Below are 19,179 nucleotides of genomic sequence, written 5' to 3'. Positions count from 1 at the left end.
TATACTCTGCTTCCGCTGAACTCAGTGCTACTGACTGCTGCTTCCGGCTGAACCATGACACTACTGCTGAACCCAACCCAAAACAACACCCTGAAGTGCTCTTCCTATCAGAAGCACAACCTGCCCAATCAGAATCAGTGTATCCTGCCAATCTCACTCCATCTCCCTGCCTGTAGTCCAGACCATAATCCATTGTCCCCTGCAAGTACCGCAAAATGTGTTTTGCAGCCACCCAGTGAACCTTCCTAGGCTCACACATAAACTGACTCATCGTGTTGACTGCAAAACAGATATCTGGTCTAGTGTTGACCAAATACATCAAGGAACCAATCAGCTGCCTGTACAATGTGGGATCCACCATCTCGGAATCCGAAGCATGAAGCTTCTTCCAGTTGGTGATCATCGGTGTCGACATGGGTCTACAATCCTCCATGTGGAATCTGCTAAGGATGTCCACAATATACTTCCCCTGCCCTAGGAAGAAATGCCCCTCCTCCTGCCACACCTCCAAGCCCAAAAAGTAATGCATCAAGCCGCTGTCCTTCATCTCAAACTCCGCCGCAAGATCTCTCTTGCAGTGCTCTATGAGTCTCTCTGCACCTGTAATGATCAAGTCATCCACATACAACACCAGAATGAGAGGCTCCTCACCAATCACAATAAAGTAAAGGTTCGGATCTGCCTCACTCTTTGTGAAACCCATCCCCTGCAAGTATGCATCTATCCTGGAGTACCAAGCTCTGGGAGCTTGCTTCAGGCCGTAAAGGGCCTTCTTCAGTCTGCACACATGGGACTCCTTCCCATGCACCTCAAAGCCCTGTGGCTGCTCAATGTACACCTCCTCCTGTATGAAGCCATTGAGAAATGCGGTCTTCACATCCATCTGGTGGATCTTCCAACCCATCTCTGCTGCTATCGATATAATGGAGCGGATCGAAGTATATCGAGCCACGGGAGCGAAGGTCTCCTCATAATCAACTCCCTCTACTTGGGAGAACCCTCTAGCCACAAACCTCGCTTTGAATTTCTCAATGCTGCCATCTGCAGCATGCTTTACCTTGTAAAGCCATCTGGAAGTAACCACGGATTTGCCCTCAGGCCTCGGCACCACCTCCCAAACATCATTCTTCATGATAGAAGAATACTCCTCCTGCATGGCCTCTCTCCAGACCTGCTGGCTAGCTGCCTCCTCATAGCTAGAAGGCTCAGAGTCAAGGATGCTGGTAACCATCGCCATATAGCTACAAAACCTCTCAGGTGGTCTACTCTCTCTGACCGGCCTCTTCGGCTCAGCAACAGATGTGGCATCTCTCAAGGTGTCCTTAAGCCACTTGGGCTTCCTCTTCCCTGAGCGCACTTCTCCCACCGGAGAATGAAACTCCTCCTCATCATCATCAGTAGCCTGAACTCCTGACTGTCTGTCTGCTGTCCTCCTGCCTGCACCTGAACCTGTAGAAGCTGAGGTACCGTGTGAACTGTCCATCATTGGACTCCCTAGTGAACTGCTCTGCATGCTGCCCGGAGCACCACCCCTCTGGCTCGATGAGCCACTGCTCACTGACGGACCTGACATCCTCATAGATGTACCTCCTGATCCTTCTGATCCCTGCCCACTGGATCCCTGCGACTGACTCAACTGCTGCTGAGGGTCTGGCTGATCCAGATACTCTAACTCCCGTGACCTCCTAAAGGCCCTGTCCTCCTTGAACTTCACATCCCGTCTGACAACAACTCTCCTCTGTGCAGGAATGTAAATCCGAAAGGCCTTTGAGGTCTCACTGTAGCCCACAAAGATACCCTTCTCTGCGGTGGGCTCTAGTTTGGTCCTCTTCTCCTTGGGTATATAGGAGTATGTAATGCATCCAAAGATACGAAGATGACCAATATCAGGCTTCTTCCCAGAAAAAGCCTCCTCCGGAGTCATGTGCCCCAAGGCACGATGCGGAGTCCTGTTCTGCAAGTAAACAGCTGTGTTGCAGGCCTCTGCCCACAAGAACAATGGCAACCCTTGATCATGTAACATGGCTTTGGCAGCCCCTATGATGGATCTGTTCTTCCTCTCTGCAACCCCGTTCTGCTGGGGGTTGTAAGGAACAGTGAACTCCCTCCTAATGCCTGCCTCCGCACAATAGTCAACAAACTCTCCAAGGGTGTACTCTCCTCCATTGTCCGACCTCAAGGACTTGATCTTTCGACCTGTCTGAGTCTCCACAAGAGCTCTGAACTCCTGAAACCGCTTGAAGACCTCACTCTTGGTCTTCAAAAGATAAATCCAGGTCCTCCTGGAGTGATCATCAATGAATAAAACATAGTACTCATATCCACTCAAGGAAACATGAGACATCCGACCGCTCACATCGGAATGAATCAAATCAAGTATCCCCGTCGCTCTGCTGTCACTGCTGGGAAAAGGGGATTTGGCAAACTTGCCCATCGCACAACCTCTGCAAGTATCAAAGTGATCAGTACTGAAATCTGGCACACCTGTAGTGATCTCCTGCAATGTCCTCAAGGCTCCATGATACATATGTCCCATCCTGCGGTGCCAAATCTCACACAGCTTAGAACTGCTAGCTCTGCTGTCGGTACTACTGCTCAATGCCAAAAGGGGCTGAAATGCAAACTTGTACACCTTTGCATGGCGTACACCTATCACTCTAGCTGAATCAGCTGGAGTGCCCCTGGGATACATCAACACCTGTCCTCCCCTGAACAGTACGTCATATCCTCTGTCCTCCAAAGCTGAGACGGATATGAGGTTCTTCCTCATCCCTGGCACATAAAGAACCTCTGACACCTTCAAGGGAGGTTTGGACTCCCTCTGAAATGTCACTGTCCCCACCCCGACTGCTCTAACAACTCTGTCATCACCGAGTACTACCTCAATATCAGTGCCACTCTCTGAAAGCTCTGAGAAGTACTCACGGACTCCTGTCATGTGACGTGAAGCCCCACTGTCCACATACCAGATACCTGTAGATGCTTCGCTAATCGAGGGAAAAGCATGCTCCCTCTGAACCTGTGTGGCAGGTGATCCTGCACTAGAGGACTCACACGTAGTGAACGCAAACTCTCGGTCAAAACGACCAGCAAAGTCCTCAATCTCTGCTGAAGCTGCCACGTCCTGGTTCTTCCCCTTCTTCTTCTTCTTCTTCGGACACACAACTGCATAGTGTCCCATCTTTTGACAATTCCAACACTTCACTTTGGAATAGTCCTTCTGTGAGTTACTCTGTTTACCTTTACCTTTGCCTTTGCCTCCACCACCGCTTGTGGAAGCCTGCTTCTTCCCTTTGCCTTTCTTGCCTCCTGCCACCAGTGCTACATCCTCATCCAGCTCAACTGGCTTGGCTGCCCCAAGCTGACCTTTCCTGATCTCTGTCTGAATGCAATCATCCCAAAACCTCTCCCATGTGGGAAGGGTCTCACGTGCACAAACCCCATCAGCAAAGTTCAACCATGAACGGGGGAGGCCATTCACTGCAATCCGCACCAACTCAGTGGGTGGAATGGCCTCTCCAATCGCTGCCAACTCATCTCTCACATTAGTAATCTTTGTGAGATATCCAGCTGCACTATCATTACCCATCTTAATGTTCTTCAGCTTCTCCTTCAGGACCATCTTCCGGTTCTCATTGGTACTCTGGTAGAGATTGGACAATGCTGTCCACATCTCATGGGCATTGCTGTTTCCTTTCACATGAGGAATGCAATGGTCTTTGATTCCGTCTAGAATCAGCCTCTTACCCTTGTTGTTCTTTTTATTATAAGCTGTCAACTGAGTAGCATCAGTAGGCACAACAACAGGGTTCTGTGTGGTATGCACCATGATATCCCAGATTTCTGCCTCTTCAAAGATACTCTGCATTCTCTCCTTCCAAACACTGTAATTTGTATGCCCATCCAACCTATCCTCCACCCTCAATCCCAATGACATCCTGCTGTCCTAAAACTGAAAAATAGCACTGCTGTAGTAAAGATAAAACTGCTGTTTATGAAAAAATCAGCTTGCTGGAATTTTCTGAGTGAAAAATCAGCAACTGTAATTTTTCCTTTTGCTGTCCCAAACTGCCCTTCAGCACTCAACCTCTAATACCATGTAGAAATTTCTGTTTTCCCACCCCGGTTTTCAGTTTCTCCTTATTTCTCCCATGTAGTTAAATGCCCATTCCCATAACCATACATTTAACAGACTGAAAAAAATAAATATTGCTGAAAACACAAATTCTGGAAATTTTTCAGAACGCTGGAAATTGCAGAATTAAAAATCAGCAATCAAAAACAGCCATTAAAACACATTAAAACACTGATATTTTTGGTCAACTTGACCCTGGAAAAATCCCCTACAACTCTTGGGGAAAACCAGTTTGAGAGCTCTTCTTTATTTCTGAAAATTGCCTTTTTACAGTGAGAATTATTCAGCAAAAAATCAGCAAGCAAATTTACACCTTATCTCCTTTTCCGTGCCTCACAGCAATCCAGTGTTTTACGAAACGGCCGAACCGAAACGGAAACGGCCGTTTCTGACCGTTTCATTGCCGATTTTATTGACCCGGCCCTTGACCCGGCTCGGCTGACCGAGTCAGCTATGACTCGGCCGGGTCATCCAATGACCCGGCCGAGTCATAGCTGACTCGGTCAACCCGGCCGGGTCCGTATTGACTCGGCCGAGTCATGGAAAGACGGCTGGGCAGCGTTTTTTTAAAAAAAAAATCAATTTTTTGCTGATCTTTGGTAAAGTTAGTTAGGGTTTGTGGATTCTAAATGGTTATTGTAATTTGTTAAATGCTTTTGGGGTCCATTTCCCCCTCCCAAACTCTATTTAAGACAGCCAAATGCTCTCATTTCACTCACAGCAGTCTTATGCATTTGAGTGAGAGTCTTCTTTGAGAGTTAGTGAGCAGTTCTTGAGCTTGTTTTGGAGCAGCAGTGAGGAGTCTTGGAGGAGCATTGTAGCTGGAGTGAGGAGCTTCTTGGGCAGCCATTTGGAGCAGCATTGAGGAGCTGATTTTTGGAGCAAGCTTGAGGAGGCAGTTTGTGCCTGGAGGTATTTTTTTCCACCTCTATAAATCTGTTTTTACTTAGTAAATTTTAGGTGCATATCAAGATAGCTTAGAGAGTGTTTTTAGTCAAATAAATGAACATTGAATCAATTTTTTTTTTTTTTTTTCATTTTCAGATTGTTTTCCTAGTCAAAAAATGGCACCTAGAGCAAAAGATCCTGCTTGGGCATATGTTGAAATGGTTGATAGTGAGATGTGTTGCAAGTTTTGCCATAGGAAAATTAAGTCAGGTCCTGGGGGGATTAATAGGCTGAAACAACACTTGGCAGGGATTAAAGGCAATATTACTGCATGTAAATCTGAGGAAATTGGGGAGATTAGAAAGAATTTGTTGGAAAGCTTTGAAAAATTTAATGCAGAAAAGACTAGGCAAAAAGAGATACAGGCTGAAATTGGGAGGAAGAGGGAGATACAAAGAATGATGGCTGCCAACCCCCACTATGAGTTTGAGGGTTCTTCCTCTATCCCTCAAACTGATGCATCAAACCCTTTCCGTTATGTTCCTCCCTCTTTTGCTTCTGTTCAAGATAAGGGAAAGGGTAGAATGAAGGGTGATGGGACTATCAAAAGTTTTTTCACTCACTCAGGCTCCTCTCCATCAGATGCACATGGTCCTGAAGTTGGTAATAGTAAAGGTCTTGCTCAGCCCACTTTAGATGACCATTGGAAGAAAGAATTGAGGGAGACTGCTTGTGACTACATAGCTAGATGGTGGTATGATGCTGATATCCCCTTTAATGCTGCTCGTTCACCATATTATGAGCCTATGTTTGAGGCCATACATGCTGCTGGAAAAGGCTTCAAAGGCCCTACTATGCAAGAGCTAAGGGGGTTTCGTTTGCAGAAAGAAATTCAATCAATTAATGAGTATTTGCAAGATTTCAAGGAATCATGGGCAAGAACAGGGTGTACCATCATGTCAGATGGATGGACTGATCAAAGAAACCATACCATCATAAACTTTCTTGCCTTCTGCCCACAGGGAACCATGTTTTTAAAATCAGTTGATGCATCTGATAAGGTAAAAGATGGCCACTTGTTGTTTCAGCTATTGGATGAGGTTATTCAGGATGTGGGGGTGGCTAATGTTGTTCAAATCATCACAGACAATGCCTCTAACTATGTTCTTGCTGGTAGACTGTTAGAGGAAAAACACAAGACCATCTTTTGGACCCCATGCGCTGCACATTGCATAGACCTCATGCTTGAGGATATTGGAAAATTAGATTGGGTCAGAAACACTGTAGATAATGCCAAAAGCATAACAAAATTTATCTACAATCATACACTGGTTTTGAGTCTCATGAGGAAACACACTGGAGGCAAGGATATCATTAGGCCTGCCATCACTAGATTTGCTACACATTTTTTGACATTGCAATCTATGCTTTCCCAACATAGAAACTTGCAAAAGATGTTTTCCAGTGATGAATGGAATCAAAGAAGTTGGTCTAACAAACCAGAAGGCAGAGAATTGAAAAGGAAAGTCCATGATGAAACTTTTTGGAGAAAGGCAGCAGAGATTGTGAAGCTTGCTGAGCCACTAGTTAAGGTGTTGCGGTTGGTGGATGGGGAAAGGTTGGCTATGGGCTTCATTTATGAGGCTATGGATCAAGCAAAGGAGCAAATAAAGACAGCATACAAGGATAGAGTGGCAAAGTATGGGCCCATTTGGGCAATCATTGATGAAAGATGGAACAATCAACTCCATCGCCCTATACATGCAGCTGGGTATTTTTTGAACCCACGGTATCATTATAAAGCTAAGGAGTCAGGAGCTTTGAGGGGGGAGGTCAGAGATGGACTGGTTGATTGCATTGAGCGCATGGTCCCATCGGAGTCTGATCAGCTGCTGATACATCAGCAGGTCACATCCTTCAGCAATGCAACAGGTACCTTTGGGAAGAACCTAGCAAAGATTGCAAGAGAAGCAGATGAGCCAGGTAAACAAAAATTTCAATTTTCAATTTCTTAATGGTTTTACTTTTTTTATTAAAGTTTGTTAAATCATTTATAATTTGAAAGTTAGATATAATTTGTAATTTTGTTGAGCTTCAGCCTTCATCTAACTCATAATTCATTACACTCCTATGTTTTTTGCAGCACAATGGTGGGAGGCCTTTGGTGGCCAGTGCCCTGAATTGCAAAGGTTTGCAATTCGTATTTTGAGTCAAACTTGCAGTGCATCTGGGTGAGAGCGCAATTGGTCTGTATTTGAGAGGATTCACACAAAGAAGAGAAACCGTTTGGAGCAAAAACGGTTGAATGATCTAGTTTTTGTCCAATACAACCTTCGGCTCAGACGAAACCAATTGCTGAACAAAAGACCTGATTCAGATCCCATTGTGTTGGAAGACATTGACCCAACATCAGATTGGGTAGTGGAGAGTCGTCTACCAGAGTTTGATCCTGATGAGGATCTTGAATCACTTGATGTTGGAGATCCACTGCAGCATGTTCAGTTGAATGCAGATCCCAATCCACCAGCCTCAGTCTCACAGCCAGCTAGTAGGACTCCAGTTGTAGGTGCTTCCTCTGCTCAGCCACGACAGAAGCGCAGCCGCATTTGTACTCTATCTCAGCTTGCATCTGCTGCACAGCCTAGTGGTACTGGCACCACTTCTACAGTTGCAGTTGGAGACGATGATGATGAGGAGGAGCCATGGGGCCCCTTGTCTGACTCTGATGATGATGATCCAGAGATTGGTCGAGATGATCTTGGCTCCTCTGGCAGTAGCTACTAGCCTCCTTGGTTATTTGTATTTTGTTTTGACTCTTGAGTCTTTGATCATGTATGACAGACTACAGTTGACTATGTATTTAGTTTTACTATTGCCATTGGGTACACCGTACCATTTTGATATAATGGATTGGTTCATGAGCCTACTTTGATCATATGTTGTCTTCCATGTATATTATAATGTTGTGTGTTTGGAAACTTGAATGAAAATCTTTAAAATTATGTTTAAAATATTTAAAATTATGTTTTTTTATAAAAAAAATAAATATTTAATGTATTTTTTACAACGACCGAGTCATTGAAATCGAGCCGGCCGAGTCATTACCGAGTCCGAGTCCGAGTCCGAGTCGATCCTCGGCCGAGTCCGAGTCCGAGTCCGAGTTGTAAAACATTGCAGCAATCTGGAAATTACAGCAAACAGGACAGCAATAAATGCTGTACGGCCTCCGTTTTGTGTGCAGAAAAATCAGCAAACTGCTCCTCGATTTTTGTGCAAAAATCTGCCTTTCACTATGTGCTGAATCAGCTGTACAAATCTGCTCAACTGCTGCCTTGGAATGTGTGCCAAGATGCTGTCTCCTTCTCCTCCCTGCTCAGAAATCTCTCTTGCTCTCCTTCTCCCAATCTGCTCATGAAAGAATGAATGACCTTTTCCTCCTTTAATATAACTCCAAGTGACTTTTGGGTGATCCAAGTGACTTTTGGGTGATCTCTAAATCCAATGGCTGAAATAGATTTAGATCAATGGCTGAGATTAAATGCTCATTTAAATCTCACTTTCTATTTTTTAATTCACCCCACTTTAATAAAGACCCACTTAGTCATTTATTTCCAAAGTCACTTTTCCTTTCTAATTTTTCATTTACTTTATAAAAGTTACTTTAAAATTAGACTTAGTAACTTTATCACTTAAAGTCACTTTTAAATTAGATTTAACTTTATAAAATTATAAAGTCACTTTAGGAGAAAAATTAAATTCTTTTGGACACTTTTCCCTAGGCCAAAGATCAAAGCCTAAGGGAACCACCTGTCTTTCGGTACCAAATTTCAACAGGCATCAACATGACCTCATTGTAGCATGCTCATGATAATTTCTCTCAGCAGTACAATGATAACAAGTAGGATACAAGACAACAACAACATATGATTTAAACAATCCTATAGTAGTAGCTATAACAATTCTGCCATAGGATTTTTGTAGTAGCACTCCATTTTGTCCATTGTATATGAATTAACACAAAATTAATATTTACTGCCCTCAATTTGGTGCACATCATATACTACAGGTTATTGATCGTATGGAACGACCTTTGTACCAATGCTTGCACTATGACTCACACAACTAAGCCAATCACATGACGATCCACAGGATTTTCACGTTGACCAGATATCTATAGTGCTGCTATCTTACGAATTGTACGCATCTGTGCCATAGGTACAGTTGTCAAACGATCTTTGCATCCATCGCATCTTGTCACTCCATTACTCCATGTCCGCTTAGCTTCAGAATGCGACTCACATGCTTGGCATATGAATCGGCTCTGTTGTGGTAGTTCGTTAATTCAGTGTCGATGATCAATGGTTTCGGCTCCTTGCCAGACGATATGCTTGGCCTGTGACAAGAAGGTGTTCTCAGACACAAATGAGAAGAGAATATTGGTCTAAAAAATAATTTGTAATCTGCTTCTCAATTGATATGCTACTCGACCTCTTTTGATGGTTGACTAACCTTTGATATATTCTAGGTGCACCTATGCGCAGATTACACTTCCAAAACATTTTATACAGCCTCATCGCACCATATACCCGTCATGGCATTCATGTGCCGGTTCACTAGGGCGTATAATTTGCTCTATGTTAAAACCTTAGATTTTACAAGCCAATGCTCTTGATCAACGTGAAATTGGCTCTGCTAACCCATATACACCTTTGATAGATTCCATTCAATCCATTACTCGCATGCCTCTTATCGCACAACATCAACATCGATCATGCTTTGCACACAGTACTTTGTTTACCAGTACAACAAATCGCTCAACTCATCACCAATACACAAACCATCTCTCTTTCTCGCTACAAAGGTGTACATTTAGGTCAAATCACATTGGCATAAACGTTTAGTGCCTTCTTTGGGTTCACGTGCTTCACATCGATCACTTCAACGCGTGGATCAATTCATGACCAGATCAACGCACACGTACTCAATTACCCAACAATGTATTCAACTCCTTGCCAAACAAATTGCGAACTTCCTGGCTAGCGGCTATCACACCATCAAACAACAACCTCTAATAGGAGCAATACAACGCGTATACATACATTCGATTTGCACACTTTTGCTCCAAATTGCTGCATGTGTTACAAACATGCATTGGTCTTTTCCATGCTTCTCCTCATGTGTAGGGGTCACACACAGGTGATTAATTTTGGCTCTGACCACTATCTAGGCATGTGCACAGTGTCTCATAACTTGGTTACTTAGGGGCACACACTGTTAAGAACTTCATTCTATCCAACACACAACATATAAAATGACTAGATCAATGTGATTATTACAGGAAATAAACTCGACCTTTCCACAAGTATTTGGCCTCTAAAATAATAAACCTTCAGCCTCCAAAAGAATTATGAAGTCGGCCTCCTAAGGGATGGATCTTGACTTCAATGATAAATTTGAACCCCTGCAAGAGAATTATAATTCTGCCTCCTAACAAGGAAACACTGCTCCAACAAATAATATGGCCTTAATGAATAAATTTCGGCCTCTGGCAAAAATCGATCTGTATAATAAAAACGCTTAGGTTGGTAGGAAAACTAGCTTTGATACCACTGTAATATCTTGATTTATTAAATTTCTAAATTTTGATAAATTTTTCTATGAAGTGTAAAAACTTCTGGATAACAGAAATATATATCTAGAAATATTTTATTAATAAATGAATAGACAGATGATGATCATTTACAATGGGTTGCCTGGCTTATATACCGCCATGGGCACCCTTTGGGAAAGGGCATGATCTTATGATCGTGCCCTTTCGCCTAACTAACCCTAAATTAAATAATAAACCTGAAATTAACTATTTTTTACATAACATTGCCTTCCTCTCGAAAGAATGCTTTGTCCTCAAAGCATACGTAACGACGGGTGTTGTTGACAAAATGCTTCATTCTCCCAAGAAGCTTCTTCTTCGGGCAAGTCCTTCCACTTGATCAGATATTCCTTGATAGTACGATAACGAAGCTTTCTTTCTCTAGTAGACAAAATACCTTCTGGTTCTAAAATGACTCTTCCCTCATCATCTAGGGATGGAAGTGTTGTTTGCGCTGTTTGATTGTTACCTAGGGCCCTTTTAAGGCAAGATACGTGGAAGACGTTGTGAACACGACTTGTCTCTGGAAGGCTTAAACCATATGCAACTTGGCTAATCTTTTTGTTGATCTGATAAGGTCCATAAAACTTTGGTGCCAATTTGTTTTTTCCTTTCTGTTTTAAGGATAATTGTTTGTATGGTTGGAGCTTAACAAATACCCATTCTCCAACTTCAAACTCTCTTTCGGTTCTATTACGGTCTGCTTGTTGCTTCATACGATTCCTTGCATTATTTAGATTTTCTTTTAATATTTGGACGATTTTCTGGGTTTCTTCTAGTTGATCTTTAACAGCAGGTAGATTTGTTTGGACCATAGCTAGATCTTTCCATTTCGGGGGTTCATATCCATATAGGGCTTGAAATGGCGTCATTTTCGCTGATGTATGATAGGTGGAGTTATACCACCATTCAGCAAGGTGTAACCATTGAGCCCATTTATTTTGTTTTTCTGTAGTGTAGCAACGTAGGTAGGCCTCCAAACATTTATTGACAACTTCTGTTTGTCCATCTGTTTGCGGGTGATAAGCGGAACTCATATTTAAGTAAGTTCCTACATGGTTGAACAATTCCTTCCAGAAATTACCTTTGAACTTGGCATCTCTATCACTTACAATGACTTTTGGAAAACCATGCAACTTATATATATTTTTGCAAAATATTTCGGCGATTTCTTTTGCTGAGTATGACTTCTTTATTGCCATAAAGTGAGCATATTTGGTGAGTCTGTCGACTACTACGAAAATCTTGTCCTTGCCTTCAGATACTGGTAATCCTTCAATAAAGTCCATCGAGATTTCCTCCCATTTCTGATTTGGAATGTTTAAGGGGTGAAGTAATCCTGGTGTCGTAATATTTTCGCTTTTATTCCTTTGACATGTATCACATTCTGCTACATACTTCTGAATATCACGATTCATTCCCTTCCAAAAGAAGGATTGACGTGCATTGTAATAAGTCTTAAAGAATCCTACGTGTCCAGCTGACGGTGAGTCATGTAATTCCTTGAGTATCTTAAACTTAAACTTGGAATTTGTACTTAGATATATTCTTCCCTTATACCATAGGATATCATTCTTCCACTCAAATTTTGAGTTATTGGGAAGGTTATTGATTATTGCTGTTACTTCTGGATCCTTGGCATACTCACTTCGAATTTCGTTAAGCCACTCAGGAACAACAACCGACATTGCAAGTAGTGTTGGTTCTTCATCTTTCCTGGATAAGGCATCGGCTACTACATTGTCTTTACCTCTTTTATGTAGTATTTCCAAGTCAAAAGCGGCAATTTTTTCAATCCATTTTTGTTGTTCTTCGGAAAGCGTTTTTTGTTGAAGGAGATGTTGGAGACTGTTATGGTCTGTTCGAATAGAAAACTTACTTCCCAAAAGATATTGCCTCCACTTAGCTAGTGCGTGCATGATAGCGAACATTTCTTTGTTGTATGTGGATTTGAGGCGCTCCCTTTTATTGAGCTTCCTACTTTCAAAAGCTATGGGATGTCCTTGTTGCATTAGTACTGCACCTATACCGAATCCAGAAGCATCGCACTCAATGATAAATGGTTTAGAAAAATCTGGTGTTGCTAATACGGGAGCATTAGACATAATTTCTTTTAATTTTTCAAAACACCTTCCTGCTTCCTCATCCCATAGAAACAAATTCTTCTTTAAAAGATTTGTTAGAGGTGCAGTTATATGTGCATAGTTTTTAATAAACCTTCGGTAATATCCTGTCAAACCTAAGAACCCTCTTAGCTTGGATATATTAACAGGTTTGGTCCATTCTTTTATGGCTTTGATTTTGTTAGGGTCCACCTTTACACCTTCATGGGATATAATGTGTCCAAGGTATTCTACTTCTTCCTTTCCGAAGGTACATTTGGATTTTTTTGCGTAAAATTGGTGTTCTTTAAGTAGTGTAAGAATCTTATCCAAATGTTGCAAGTGCTCCTTCCAAGTTTTACTGTAAATTAGAATATCATCAAAGAATACCAATACAAACTTTCTGAGATGTGGGCGAAATAATTCATTCATAGTTGCTTGAAACGTTGCTGGTGCATTGGTTAATCCAAATGGCATTACTTTAAATTCATAATGACCTTCGTGTGTTCAGAATGCGGTTTTTGGTATGTCTTCTAATCTTATTCTAATTTGATAGTAACCTGATCTTAGGTCCAATTTTGAGAAATACCTTGCGCCATGTAGCTCATCCAACATTTCGTCGATAAAGGGAATTGGAAACTTATTTTTAATTGTTATTTTGTTTAATCCCCTATAGTCAATACATAGCCTGAATGACCCATCTTTCTTCCTTACCAACACCACTGGAGCAGCGTAAGGACTTTTACTTTTCGAGATGATTCCACACCTTAAGAGGTCTTGGATTAATCTCTCGATTTCTGTTTTTTGGTGATGTGGATATCGGTATGGCTTGATGTTAACCAGGTCTGATCCTGCCTTGACTTCTATTGTATGCTCAATTTCCCTATTAGGCGGCATCTTTAGAGGTAGATCTTGAAATACTTCTTCATGTTTCCTAATTAGTTCTTGTATCTCTGGTGACTCTTCACTGGTCATATTTGCAGTTTCTAACTGATGACATTGTACTACATAAGCAGGTGCTCCTCTTCGAATCATCTTCATCATCTGAGATGATGATACAATTTGATTTTCTGGTGCTTGGAACCCATGTAATTTGTACTTTTGACCTCCCCATTTGAATTTTATAAATTGTACTTGGTGGTTAGCGGCATAAGTACCTAAGGTTCGTAACCACTGGACACCTAAGACTACATCTACTCCTCCTAATGGTACTGTGAAAAACGAAGACTCTAAACTGAAGTCTTGAATTTGCAATTTAACCTTATCACATTTCCCCACTTTTTCAATCCTCTTACCGTTTGCTACCATTACCTTCATGCTTGGTAAGGGAAATGAAAAAATATTAAGTCTCTTGGCCATGGTTGCATCCAAAAAATTGTGTGTGCTACCAGAGTCAATGAGAACCACCACGTTGTTCTTCTTAATGTGTCCCTTTAACTTTAGAGTCTGAGGTTGTGATATACCTGTCATGGCTGATAACGAAACTTGCGGAATACTTTCGTCATCTAATTCTGGTGAGAATTCTGGGGCATCTCCTGTTTCTTCTATGTCAGAATCTTCACTGTTTGAGTCATTGGTTGCTTCACAATTATATAGGTTTTTTGGTTCTTTTCCTTTAGCACACCTATGTTTGGGATCCCACTTTTCACCACAACGCTTGCATTTACCCTCCTTTATCCTTTGCGCTTCCACATTAGATTTTTCATCTTCACGACGATGTGGTGGAACATATCTTGTATTTTTTGCATCTGCATACTGAGGTGTTCTTCGTCTTGAATATGTTTTTTCGGCTTTTGACCAAAATATTTGTTCGAATTTCTTTTCGGCTGTTTTTGCTTTTCGTCTTGCTACTTCTATTGATGAAATGTCATGCATCTCAAGTTCTACTTGTAAATGGGTTTTAAGTCCTGAGATGTATGACTGAATTAAACGAGATTCTAATAACCCAGGCACTCGAGTTACTAAGGTCTCCCATTCTTGAGTGTATTCATCCACACTTCCTTTTTGTCGTAATTTGATGAGTTTTGAAAAGAACTCTTCTTCCTTTACACCTTGGAATCTTTTGAAGAATGCATCTTTAAATCTCCTCCAGCTAATGACGTGTGTTGTCTTTTTCCACCACATATACCAGTTATATGCTTCTCCCTCCATTTTCATGGATGCATGTCTGAGCTTTTCGTCATCGTCAGTGATGTCATATATCTCAAAGTATTCTTCTGCTTTATTTATCCATGCAACATTGTTTTTTTCATTCCCATCGAATTTAGGCATCTCAACCTTTACCCTCTTCTGGTATGTGGCTAATGGTTGAGCAAAAAGAGGGTGTTGATTAGTAAGGGTATCCCAAAGTTGCTTGTTTGTAAAGGCCGTGTTACTTGCTTCCTGGTGGGGTGTTGCTGATTTTCTTGGGGATTCGACCTTTTCATGAGAATTTGTTGACTTTGTTGAATCTGATGAGAGATGTTCTTGATTTTCTTCACCATCTTTTAATAGCTCTTCGGGTGTACAATTCGACTTTTTACACAGGCTTTTCAGCATTGTTAAGACTTCTCTGAAGTTTACTCCTGTTTGGACATGTTGACTTTCCATCTTTATCTCTATTCGATTTGTTGTATCTTCAAGATTTTTGATTTTATCCGCTTGCTCCCCAAGCTTGCTCTCGACTTCATTTAATCTTTTACTGACCTCGTCGTGGTTGTTATTTATCTTTTGTTCTGCATCCAACAACCTTTTTTGGAAATCCGCCATTGTCATTGTCGACATTGAGCGGGTTTGCGGAGGCGTGTATTTATTTGCCAGCTAAAATATTTTTCCTTCCCTTTTTTTTAATTAAATTTAATTAATTAATATTTTTTTTTAATAATTAAATTAAATTAATTTAATAATTTAATTTAATTTTTTTTTTTTTTTTTTTAAATAATGTTATATAAAATTTTCAAACTATAATATATATATATATATAGTGTATAATATATGACTATATAATATAGTTATTTATATATTATAACTATATATAACGAAAGGAGGATAATGTCGAAATTACGTTTTAATTGAAAAGCTATTTAATTAAACGACAGGCCACCCCTTTTAATTGAAAAGCTATTTAATTAAACGACAGGCCGCTGAAGAGTCAACCGTCGTGTTGATTGGCAGCAACCGTGGCAGATCACACTTCGATTTTACGGTGATACCCACTGTAATAGAACCCGCAATTATCACCGCAGACGCAGGTAGCTTCGGAACTTGACAGGAACCTATGCAGGGACGTCTCACGCGGTGCGACTGAGACGGTGGGGGTATGACGCTGGAAGCACGAGGGAATGCTGTCGGATGGGAGGCACTGAGACGGCAGAACAGCGGAGTGATGGGAAGACTGGCACAGTTGCACAGTCGGACGGCGGAAGAATAGGGAGTGGGAGCACGACAGTGGAGTTGAATGAGTGAAGGAACCCGTGGCAGAGAAACGAAAGCGACGGCAGCAGATCAATAGAGCCCGAGGAGCGAACTCGCTCTGATACCAATGAAGTGTAAAAACTTCTGGATAACAGAAATATATATAGAAATATTTTATTAATAAATGAATAGACAGATGATGATCATTACAATGGGTTGCCTGGCTTATATACCGCCATGGGCACCCTTTGGGAAAGGGCATGATCTTATGATCGTGCCCTTTCGCCTAACTAACCCTAAATTAAATAATAAACCTGAAATTAACTATTTTTTACATAACATTCTTCTTTAGCATTCTTCAGAAAATTTCACAAATAATTTGTCAAAAAATTTACATCATGGCACTTTGCAACAACTCAACAAGAAATGCACAGACAATATTGATAAGAAAATCAACCTTATTTTATTTACTAGAATAAGATATTACATGTCAAAACTGGATCAAAGCCTAAGAAACAACGACATTGTTAAATTTTTAAGAAACTTTGCAACTACTTAGATAAATATATGAAAACTGAAATCTAGTTTACTTTCACCAAGATACAAAGTCTCTTAACAATTCATAAGTAGCAGAACAAAAACACAGAGATAAAAACAAATGCACAAATTGACACACTTGTTTTATCAGGAAACCAAACAGGGAAAATTTGCTTCCTTGATGTGGATATTTCATTGATTGTTCTTGAGCACTTAGATCTATTACAAAGCAATCTGTCTCTTTGAGAAAGCGTTTTGCTTCTCTCACAAATCTCAGCTAATACAATTGATCTTGGTTGGCCTTGATGCTGCTTGATCTTGGCCCTCTAGCACACAATTGTTACTGTGCTACCTCCTCGACTTGCTCTGCAAAACCTGCTCGCTTTCGCTTGATATTTTCATGCTAGAGGCTCCTTAATTCTTGTGCACTAGGTCTCTATTTCCTAATGCACATGAGCCTCTATTCTCTAGAGCCGATTAGCTCCATTTTTATAGGGAAAATCCCTATTTCCTAGAGCACTTCCTGCCTCCTATTCTTTAGGACCCTAGCTCCTCAATACTGCACACAATCACCACCTAAATCGTTGCGCCCTTGTTCCTCCTATTTCTTAGGACACAATTCTTGCTCTTTCCACAATCAAAGATATTCTCACAAACTCGTGCGCTGTCTGTTGCCCACCATTTTTTTGGTAATATCCCTAGGAGAATTTTTTTCTCCAAGATGTTCCTCAGCCGGTAGCTAACAGCCCCTTGTAGTCACCAGCTAGCTCATTGTACCATTTCTTCACCACCTGAGCAAGCCATGTGGTCCCTCGTCCATCTGCCATGATCGTATGTTTGAAGGTGGGCCTCCCGAACCTAAAGGTATGCCTTGTCATTTGGAAATTGAGTATTGTAGTTTGCTTGTCATGGACACTTCTCGGCATGGATTAGTGAGGGGATTCGACGAAAAGAATGGGCTAGGTCTGTGTTCTTGCCCCCATAGACCCTTTTTGGGTATTAACCTTGGATTCTAGTGCCGCTCCCTTATCCGCTTATATTACCCTTACCCCATTCATCATTTCTCCCACTTGGGTCCACATAGGATTAGCATGCCTCTTCCCCTTTCCCATACCTTGGGTCATGGCCTGGAATGAAGCCCAGAGGTTGATGCAGCTAAAAAAGAGAAGAAGATAAAAGCATATATGGCCACATTCAACGGGAAAATGTACCACAAAATGCAAAAGATGGTCGGGACAAACACACTTAGCATGTGGGCAAAAGCCAATACATGAGATCTACCCATCATCATGGCCATCACCCTAGTTCCTACAGGTTCTATCAATCTCCTTCATTATATAGGAACCCACGATTGTCCCAACCCTTGGTGGGCATGAACCGCCCCACCTTAAAAGGGGGTAGTCACTACTATATCTTATACATCATGCTCTTACCCCTTGAGCCCCGAGCAGTTAATCAAAGAAAATCATAAAAAGGCAAAAGGCATATAAAGAAGGGTGGAAAAATCAAGGTTGGGGCACCTCATGTACCACGATTGCTCCCTCCTATACATTATAAACCCAAGTGTGGGCTTCCCTCTTATTAGCTACCCTTGTACCCCAACATGTGACCCAAGGTTGCCCCTTCTCATTCCCCACTTCATTCACCTATCTGTCACATGCCACCACCTTTTGAAGGATGTACCTTGACTATATTATCCCCTTTAGAAGTAGAAACCACCTAATAGGATCATTGGTTAACCCCATTTGGAGTTTAGGAGACATTGGCACATCCCGAAGCCCATTATGGAAGGGCAGGCCATTATGAAGTCCCCACCTATGGTCCATGATTGGTAAGCTCATTTACTCGATTTCTTTAATGACTTGTTGTACTAGAAAGCTAGGGGATGCATTAGATCTTATGTAGGATTGTAGATGGTCTCCATTTTGGGTTTGGTCTCCCTATACGGGGTCCTAATCCTCTAGAGGGCTACATTGGCATATGTAGGGTGTGCGTTGAGAGCCATAGGTCTCCATAGCAGCAGACGACACTCCATGGATCTCCATAACCATTCAAAGATTGCTCATGGTTCACTTATTGGAACAGGAAGATGCACCTGATCCATCATGCCCAGCTGACCCCAGATTTGCACCATACAATTGGAAAATGATCCAGGACTTGCACGATGATGTGGCATCACCTACACCATCATCCTAGCCCTTGTGGGCTATCTACAGGCATCTTTGATTTGTTTGGAGACCCATGAGGACACTTGTGTGCCCCCACATGTCACCTGGAGCACCGCAGGTTATTACAAGGGGCCAACCCCTTGTCCACTGCTTTTGAGGGTCCTATTCTTCATTGTGGCACCCATGGACCTCATTAGGTCTCATAGAGGGCCCTACGACATGCGTAGATTATTATTTGACCTCTCGAGAGGCTTACTCTTTCATTTATGAGCTAGTTTGGTGGGCTGTCACCAAAAGTTGAATTAT

The 19,179-nt window shown here is 41.7% G+C and overlaps 2 protein-coding genes across 5 annotated transcripts in view; both read left to right on the top strand.

Annotated features, from left to right (window-relative positions):
- LOC149186251 (K-stimulated pyrophosphate-energized sodium pump protein) overlaps window positions 1-19,179 on the top strand; it is a 306,281-nt gene that overhangs the window by 6,678 nt on the left and 280,424 nt on the right. The window lies entirely within an intron of this gene.
- On the top strand, window positions 4,730-7,258 carry LOC149186253 (uncharacterized). Its single transcript, XM_089412597.1, has 2 exons — window positions 4,730-7,006; window positions 7,167-7,258. Exons 1-2 carry the CDS (start codon window positions 5,200-5,202, stop codon window positions 7,256-7,258), a joined length of 1,899 nt encoding a protein of 632 aa, XP_089268723.1. The 5' UTR covers window positions 4,730-5,199.

Source organism: Pinus tabuliformis, chromosome 3_1 (genome assembly GCF_031772625.1).
Source record: "Pinus tabuliformis cultivar Carrire ecotype Pingquan chromosome 3_1, CPIR1, whole genome shotgun sequence".
NCBI classification, from domain to species: Eukaryota; Viridiplantae; Streptophyta; class Pinopsida; order Pinales; family Pinaceae; genus Pinus; species Pinus tabuliformis.
The sequence above is the reverse complement of the archived record's forward strand: the minus strand, read 5'-3'. Positions and strand labels throughout refer to the sequence as shown.